The sequence below is a fragment of the Folsomia candida genome, unplaced genomic scaffold (assembly GCF_002217175.1).
Source record: "Folsomia candida strain VU population unplaced genomic scaffold, ASM221717v1 Fcan01_Sc001, whole genome shotgun sequence".
In the NCBI taxonomy this organism is placed as follows: Eukaryota; Metazoa; Arthropoda; class Collembola; order Entomobryomorpha; family Isotomidae; genus Folsomia; species Folsomia candida.
The window spans coordinates 4,431,019-4,440,172 of NW_019091193.1; the positions used below are offsets into that span (position 1 = coordinate 4,431,019).

The 9,154-nt window shown below is 36.7% G+C and overlaps 1 protein-coding gene across 2 annotated transcripts; it reads right to left on the bottom strand.

Moving 5' to 3' along the window:
• Nucleotides 1–6,173: 6,173 nt before the first annotated feature.
• LOC110855970 lies at nucleotides 6,174–8,572 on the bottom strand. 2 transcript variants are annotated; one of them, XM_022104420.2, is made up of 3 exons: nucleotides 8,280–8,572; nucleotides 8,051–8,187; nucleotides 6,174–7,950 (listed from the first exon to the last, which is right to left on the bottom strand). In XM_022104420.2, exon 3 carries the CDS (start codon nucleotides 7,944–7,946, stop codon nucleotides 6,465–6,467), a length of 1,482 nt encoding a protein of 493 aa, XP_021960112.1. In that variant the 5' UTR covers nucleotides 7,947–7,950; nucleotides 8,051–8,187; nucleotides 8,280–8,572; the 3' UTR covers nucleotides 6,174–6,464. The 2 variants fall into 2 exon arrangements, with proteins under 2 accessions (XP_021960112.1, XP_021960105.1); XM_022104413.2 differs by having other exon boundaries at nucleotides 8,067–8,187; nucleotides 8,280–8,571.
• Between the last annotated feature and the right edge of the window lie 582 nt (nucleotides 8,573–9,154).

Genomic DNA, 9,154 nt, shown 5'->3' on the forward strand with positions numbered 1-9,154 from the left:
AGCCATCCTAGGTAGCAATCCTAGCTAGCCATCCTAGGTAGCAATCCTAGCTAGCCATCCTAGGTAGCAATCCTAGCTAGCCATCCTAGGTAGCAATCCTAGCTAGCCATCCTAGCTAGCCATCCTAGGTAGCAATCCTAGGTAGCAATCCTAGCTAGCCATCCTAGCTAGCAATCCTACCTAGCCATCCTAAATATCTTTACTAGCTAGCAATCCTACCTAGCCATCCTAAATATCTTTACTAGCTAGCTATCCTACCTAGCTACCACAATATGGAGCATTATAACTTTACCCTAATAATTAATAATTAGTATTAATTTGTGCTCCAAAAATTTACCGCCTTACATAAAAACATGTATATTCGTTATTCTACAAGAAAAACAACAAATCTTACAATACCCCAAAAATTTCCCGCCTGGGGGAAGTAAGACAAGGTCTTAAAATTCTCTAAAACGTCCAAAAATAGAATAAAAATTTTAACCTCTGACCTTTTTTATGACCTTAATATACGTTTGCTGGCCTTAATAAGTTATTTTATATATTCCTGAGCAGTATGAAGAACCCTTCATTTTGGTGTATCACATTTCCCTATCGGAGAGGAGTCCCTGTGATTGTTTTATACCTTGAATTTTATAAACTATTTTTATTGAAAACAAAATTGAAATCGGTTGATTAATTTGACTATATATCGTAATTTTGAATAAATTATACCCCATACAATGAAAGATTTTAATTCAGATCATTGTATTATTATGCACACTTTTCTGTGTGGACGTGCTCTGGTGCTAAGTGTTGGAAAGGCCCGTGCACCGCACCAAGTTGAGGCGAGTTGAGCTATCTATCTAACAAAGCTACATTTCTTATCGTGTGACATCATCGGACTAGTATTAAAATCTTCGTCGAATGTACATAGTGGTTATGCTGGGAGCTCCGGGCACTATAAGAGGTTCCCTCGTTAGATGTGTACATACATATCTCGTGTCGTAACTAACATAACATAAATAATATATGTATAATATATAAATAACATAACATAAATAACATAATAATATGTTATATATGTATACTCGTAAGTAATATGAAAACCAGACACCAATCTTTGATCGACATATGTATTAATAAATAAATAAATTGTATAATCTAAATTAAATAATGTACGGTTATACAATTTCATGAATTTTGAGTAAATGTCAAACTTTATGTACATACATATGCACTACCTTTCCTTCTATCGTATAGAAAGTAGAAACTGACACTATGTAACACTTATGTAACTGTCTTATATCAATGAAATGTCTAATACATAGCTACGTAATATTATTATTATGATATGATTTATCTGAGAGAAATTAATGCAATGTACATTTAAGTCATACTTCAATAGGTGAACTAGTGCATGCATTATGACAATGATTTTACTCTCAAGTCAACATGTCAAGGATGAACTGAGCAAATAAATAGTTGTTGAAATTGCGAACCAATTGTCTAATTTATAACACGCAATTTCTTCTGACCATGTGTCACCGCAAAATTTCTTCGGTGACGTTGGTATAGCCGACAAACTTATACAACAATGTTGAAAATTATTGAGGGTTTTCACGTCGCCTTCGTAACTGTAGTTAACGTCGTAAATATGTATGTACCGTAAATTTAAGATATTTCCGAAAATTTATACTCCTGGAGCTTAGTAAATATACATATTTATGCAACGCTGACGTGTCCTTTTCCTTCGTAAAAATATTTTTTGTAGGAATCTACAGTTACGAAGGTCATGAAAACCCCCATTGTTTACCTGAGGTACACAAGTCATTAATACATAAATGGTGAAATGGAAGCATGCTTAACAAACATATTTATACATTGAAAAGTTGACAGGCATCAGAACTAAAAGTGTCACTGGAAATATTAATTAAGTATTTATGATTGTTCCACCGCCCGTGTCTTTGTTGGCACATCCGATTACCAAACTGCTGAAATATAATTTGCATATGTACATAAATTGATCAATTGTCTAGCACATTCAAGCTCGAGTTATGGCTGGTAATGGTGGGGCTATAAACCGTATCCAGTAAGAACGCTGAGTGACTTCAGAGGTTAAAAATTTGAAAAAAATGCTGGTACTTGTTTCCAAAACGTATATAAAACTCCAGCTTTCCCTCTGCGCCAAATTCCGTTGCATTGAATACTTTTGGGATGAAGAGAAGGAGAAAGTTGGCCGTTTTAGAAAGACTTCATATCAAGCAGTGCTCGCGAAATTGAGCAAATTGGTAAACTTGACCTACGTCTCGTTACAACTGTGGACTATTGCAGTATCGGGATATTCTACAGCGACGAAAATAGAAGCCTTACTGTTCTTCATTATCTACTCGACGGGAGCCTTGTTACGTTTGGGATATGTTGGACTAGGTCCGGACAAAATGTTTAACATGTTGACAGATTTGGAGACACATTTTCGAGACATATACGGTATGTAAGATTATAAATATATACACATTCATTGGGCATACTTTTATTGGACAACAAATTTCGATTCAGAATTATTTTTTTAAATGATTTAACATTAATAAAATGTGTCTGTTTTTGACATAATTTTGTATTTTAAATTTTAGATAGGCAAATTATGTTTAATGATTATTTAACAGGGTCACACCTAGAATCACGCGGAATTGTTGAATACGTCATTTACTCAGTGCAAGTATTGTCGTACGTCAACGGTCTCCATGTCCCAGTCATGATTTCTTTACTACTCTTGATCCGTCCATGCCAGCCCCCCTTCTTGGCTTCCTTCCTGCTACCTTCGTGTACCTTAGGATCTCTCGAACCTATCGAAACTTGTTGGCCTTTAAAGCTTCTCATCCTCCTCGTTGAATACGTGATCTTTGGCCAGACCGTCATTTCAGGATCATTCTACCTGAACTATGTCATCATCGCGGGAATATGTTGCATCTCAAAGTACACGTGCACATTCTCATTCAACCCAGGTCATAAAAATGACGGATTCTCCGAATACCGCGCCCTGCAAGTGGCGTCCTGCCATGTAAATGATTGTTTGAGATATGTTCTATTCCCCGCGTGCATAGTTGGACCACCACTTCTTCAAATGCTGGGAACATTTGCTTGCATCAAGTTACGAGATCAGATAGACTGGCCACTCTTTGGCCTATTTCCCTTGATCGTGGGACTGTCCTTAATTCTGACGCTGATGCCGCTGATTGCCGCGGCCAAAATCTACGTGGAATCGGTCGAAATAATAAAACGGTTTGACGGTTGGAGTGCGGCACATGCGAAGGAGAGCAAGGTCTGGAGACGAATGGTTAAATCGATTCGACCTGCGAGGATTTATTTTGGGGGGAATTTTGTAGATGGCTGTACGCCACTGGTAGTGCAGGATTTCTGCGTACATCAGACAGCATCGCTCTTGGTGTATACGAAATCGGTCAGGATTGGATGAAACGTGAAAATTGAAGCTTGGGTATTTTCTTTGTTTATTGAATTCTGTAATTTTCCTGATGTAATTACAAGCTATAAGAATGTTTGATTTCATTGACAAAAACGATGTTCGAATTTTGCTAACAATTGTTCAGTTTAAATACTTATTTGCTATTTTAAATATGTAAAAAATGTGATAATCTGCAGGAGCATGTGAATATTAAATTGTCCTAACTTTCGGTAGCATTTTCGTGGCCTGCATGCATATAATTCTTTGTAAATACATACATACATATATATGCACATATATGCATGTACATAAACTTTCTTGATGTCTGAAATATTTTGTTGTCAAGTTGTCAATAAAATTGGATTTTCCGGTGATATTGTTGACCAAATTCCATAATTTTGCATATATACTTCGCTAGTTTATCTAACTGGGCCTGGGCCAGTTAAATATGTATACATTTAAGTAATATTGGTCATATTAAGTATCTAATTCATAATAATTTGTATGTTCACAATACTTAGCATGTCTACAATTTGTCTTTGAGTAATATTAATGACAGGGTTTGGTTAATGCAAAAATTTTGCAGGACTACCGGTGTGCCATTATCTATGAAATTCGAACCAAACTCGATCTTTAGCTTGTTGCAGGCTTTTAACTTCCTCCTCATCAGTTTCGATCTCTTCAGAAGGGTCATCCGTTCCAAGGAGGTCAACAAGTGACGCGATAAACCATAAATTCGTGACGCGAGGGTAATTATGACAATATTAATCACTCCAGAAGCCACAAGCAAGAAGGGAAACACTAGAAATCCAGGCATTGGCACTTCGTTAACATATGAGATGCACACGAATAATGAGAAGATCTCGATGACCGGGTTGCAAAACATTATCGCAGGAATTATTTGCTCTGAGAGGAAAGAGTTAAAGGATTTGTCCAAGATTTGGGCATAGCGGTAAAGCTGAATGATAAGTAGGCCATGCAAATCTGATTGTATTTTGACGAGACTATAAGGAAGCATTATTTCTTGCAGTACAATCCTGAAAATTGTTGACTTTCTGTTTTTATTAACTCACCGTTCCAATGTTTGGAGAAAGTTAAGGACGAAAATTATGCCCACGCAGAAAATGAAGAGTAGCCATGCCGATCCCGAATACATAATATGGAAGCACATCCACGCCTCGAAGATGTGCACCGCAAGGCGACCTAGATACCTGAGAAGGGTCGTCTCCACATTCTGACAACCTGGCAGCATGGAAAGCAGGAATGGTGGGGTGCATGGCATGACTCGCAGTAAGAGAAAAACAAGAATCGGGACCATGGGGGATGCAACCTCACCGAATTGAATGAATAGCCGGACCGCCTTTCTCTCCAGTGAGGGGGGAAGATGGGGGAGATCTGCGAAATTGAATTTTAAAAATAATTTAAAGCGATTATTTCTGAATCTTAAATTTGAGGGTTTTCACGCCATATTCGTAACTGTGGTAAACGTCGTAAATACAAATGGAGATTTAAAAAAAACTCCAGAAATTATTATTTGCGTAGGTCTTTCTTTTGTAAATTGACGAATATTTTTTTAAGACACCTCAGTTACGAGGTCGTGAACTGAAAACCCCTATTTCTCTCTTTAATGCGTAAACTTTAATGCGTAAACAGAAAAGTACTAAATTTCGAATACTTAAATATACATTTCTGAAGTATATGAGCTCGTAAACGTTCCCACTTCTTACCTAGCATAATTTCAGCTTCATAGTCTAAAAATATGTGTATGATTTGGCTCTGGGCGCTCCCCAACTTGTAATTCCACCGAATTATTGACGCTGTCAGGTAGACTATGAAAAACACGAACCCTTGCAATTTTTCCAAATTTGTAAGCGGACCGAAACAGAGGTTGAGTCCGAATAAGGAACAATACAGGACAGAGAGGAGGCATTGTCGTTTAAACATGCGGACATGACGATGTGACTTGCATTTGACTAGGCGACCCGACTTTGGGTCAAACTCGAAGTAGACACATTTCAAGATTTTGCAAATTCGGAGATGAAATTGCAAGAAGGGTAAAAATTCACTTCTATACATGGTAAGTAGTTTATTATTAAATTAAATTGAAAGAATTGCCACAGGGGTCTTAATTAATACCGAGGCATTTCCTTAGTTTTTCAAGGTTGAAAACTGAATGGGGAAATTACGACTATTGTGAACTTCTTTCTCTCAGGAAGGAATAATTAATTTAAATCATTCCTAAATTTATGTCAACATATTAATTCCAGGCAGACCTATTTCATGTATTTCCACGTGAAACAGTAAACATTATTTAAAAATTATTTTCGAATGGAGTTATTCGTGCAATTTTGTTTGAAGAGTTTATCATTAATAAGTATGTGTAGATTTCGATTCAATTAGATGTATTGACATATCAAAATTATTAAAACTAACGTCAAAACTTTTAAACGAAGGTTGACCAAAATAATAACAGGCTCTAATTGTTGCTTTCATTGGCCAGTCCTGACCATATCATGATCAACGAGTCATTTATGTTGATTATTTTGCAACGATGGTAGGATATTGAAACGTTTAAATGTGTGCATACATATATGTACATATTTACGTAAGTATCTACATACATAAATATGTGTGTGTGTAAAATCTGGGGACATAACATAAGAAATCATAGGTAAGGTGTTCAGCAATTTTTTCTAAAAGTTGCTGCCATAAAGGATATCAAAAACAACAGAAATTTCTGAAAAGGTTGAATTTTTCTTTATCTTCGTCATTATACTTAAATATTTAGCACTCTATTTACAATGAATACAATCGGTAGATAAATATCTTGCTACTATAAATAATTTTCCAGTTTCATAAAATCTGCTCCAGATTTTGTCATATCTCACCAAATCCAATTTTCTGAATGCGTTATCAAAACTATAACCACGGTCCGTAAAAAAACTAGACTAATCAAACAATAAAATTGGAAACATGATATTATATATGTACAAATGAAGTCTGCAACTGGAACTTTAACCTAATCTCAATAACGTAAATTTCCCCGAGATAATTGATATATTGTGTACATCAAGTCCAAATTTTTCGACGTGGCCCATCGCTCTACCCACATTTCCGCCGTATTCTTCCAATGGTACAAAATCTTGTCGAATTGTCCTTTTTCAAATAATCCCGCCTTCTTCTGGTACATTTTCTCCAACTTATTCCTATTATTATGTGGCATCGAGAGAGCAAACATTTGTATCGAGAGATCCTCTGAGCTCGAAACGTCCAACATTACCACCACCCAATTTCCACCCACGAGGGCGTAACAAAGTCCAAAACTTTCCCGAATGTCGCACTCGATACAATTAAATCTCCTCCCATCCGGAAGCTGGATACATTTGTGATTCGGCTCAAACCTGATTTTCACCTCGCTCAATTTAACCTCAAGATTGCCATCAATCACAATTTCTGGATGTGTCCAAAATCCATTTTGACAATTTAATGCACAATAATTCAGCTCCCACTGGAACCCTGCGTCGAGATTTATTTCACTCAAAGAATGCAATTCTGACCGAGATTCTTCCAGAAGCCAAAATTCCGTACTTTTCGTAGCATGGATTTGCTGCTTGTATCCTTTCGAGTACTTTTTAGTGCCGACTTTAAAATAGCGCCATGGCTTTTTCTGGATTAATAAGGGTGCATTTTCTAAATGAAATTTTATACTCGCGGCACCGTAACGATTTTGAAATGCGTGGAAATTTGACACATTTTTCGATTCGAGGTCCACATCGAAGTAAAGGAGGCCTTGAGGACAGACGTCCTTCATCATTTCCGGCCTCGTGTGACGATATCCTTTGAGGAAGACAGCATTTTTGGAGAGATTGAGCATGTCGGCTAAATCTGTGCCAGTCGTGCCGTGACGGAGGTGAAAGATGTCATCTTTTGTAAGGATTAGTTGCGATGTTTTTTTCTTTTTTGAACAAGATCCACAATGAAAGACGAACTCGTTTGCCGACCTGATTCTGCAGTTCGTCCTCCAAATGGTGATCGGAAGGTGGAAGCCTGGATGAAAGGAGGTGTCCTCGAGATGGTGTAATAGCCCGATGAAGTTAAGTAGTTTTTCGTATGATAAGTATTGCTGGGTTTGAAGCGAGGAAATCAAACCATTTTGTAGTTTTGGAGGAAAGTGACGTTTCATGAGGTTGAGAATGACGACAAAGTCCGGTCCGATGGTGTAATTGGAGATGCGAACTATTCTATGTAACGTGGACGGACGAGAGATGGCACGGCACAAATTGGTAAGAGCAACACTGATGGCTAAATCGGTGTGAGGAATGTGTACAATTTTTAAGTTGAAGAGTGATTTTCGAAATTTTTGGGGGAGTTTTTTCTCAATCGAAGGTCCATGTAGGATCGCGAGATTTGCAGAGTTGACGATGACCTCGACGCCGGACGGATGAAGTTGAGGGACGATTGGGGTAAAGAACATGTCGTTTGGAGCGGTGATTGGGATGGCGTACATGTTGCTATAGAAAAAGAGTGTAAATATAATTCTTCATTTTTAGGTCCTAAACTTTGACCAACTTTATTCCGATAGTGCGTATTAGGTGAATAAGGATTTATTACCGAAAGGTGGAATTACCTGACTCCAATTTATCATCCAGAAATTATTTAATTATCAGTGTGATTAATTATAAACTCGTGGGTATTTTCATGGTACGGCATATCATTGCCAACGATGGAATGAGTCTCCTGCGTAGTGGCTACATTAGTGATAATTTTGTTATATTATTTTCAGCGTAAACTTATTAAGGTTATGTTTAAAATAATAATTATAGTAAAACAACAAACGAACCTCCCATTGTGTGAACCAATTTGAATTATTTTACACCGAGTGGTCGTCGTCTACTGTAAGGCTTCAAATGAATCAATCCTACTCAAAAAAGAATTTGGGCAGTATCGGTCGACTTTTGTTATCTTCATCAAGTGGGTTGATAACTGATCTGCATACTGGAAAGTTGTTGGAAAATAAATTGAATTTGTAACAAATTTGTACAGCAAGCAAGGCGATGACGGAGAAAGAGAGTTATTTGCTGACACAAAATCTAATAAAGATGCACTAAAAGTGTACTAAACCTGTGTTGTATTACATTGTATATGTATTATGTATATGTATAGATATACAGATATGTATATACCTATATTTATGTTTCATTTTATTTTGTATGAACCATGTATGACGGAAATGCATTAAAACTATGTTAAAGTATAATAAATCTGTGTTATATTAAAGGCATGTTTATATATACATTCACGTTTAATTTTATTTTGTATGGCTACAAGTAAAGTAGATAAAACAGCATGCCAGCCTTCCTTCGTGGTTGAGTTTAGATTTAATCATAACTGCAAATATGCATTTGTGGTGTGTTTTCCTCTCCGACGGTTGACAAAGAAACGAGGTAGGTACGAGTTCAAGAGCTTATCGCTGTCGTTTCAATGTTGAGTTTTTGTTGTGCAGGCTTCAATGATATACAAACATATATGTATGTGTGCACATAAATGCATGCATGAATGTATTTGTACATACATGCACAGTTCTGTGCATTTGACTAACCTTTGTAACCTTACAATTATTATCTTAATGACTCATTGGGGGTATTAAATAAGAGTTTTCATCGTTAGCGCCGTTATAAAAAATCGTAAGTTCGGAAAATTTTGACATGGCGAACT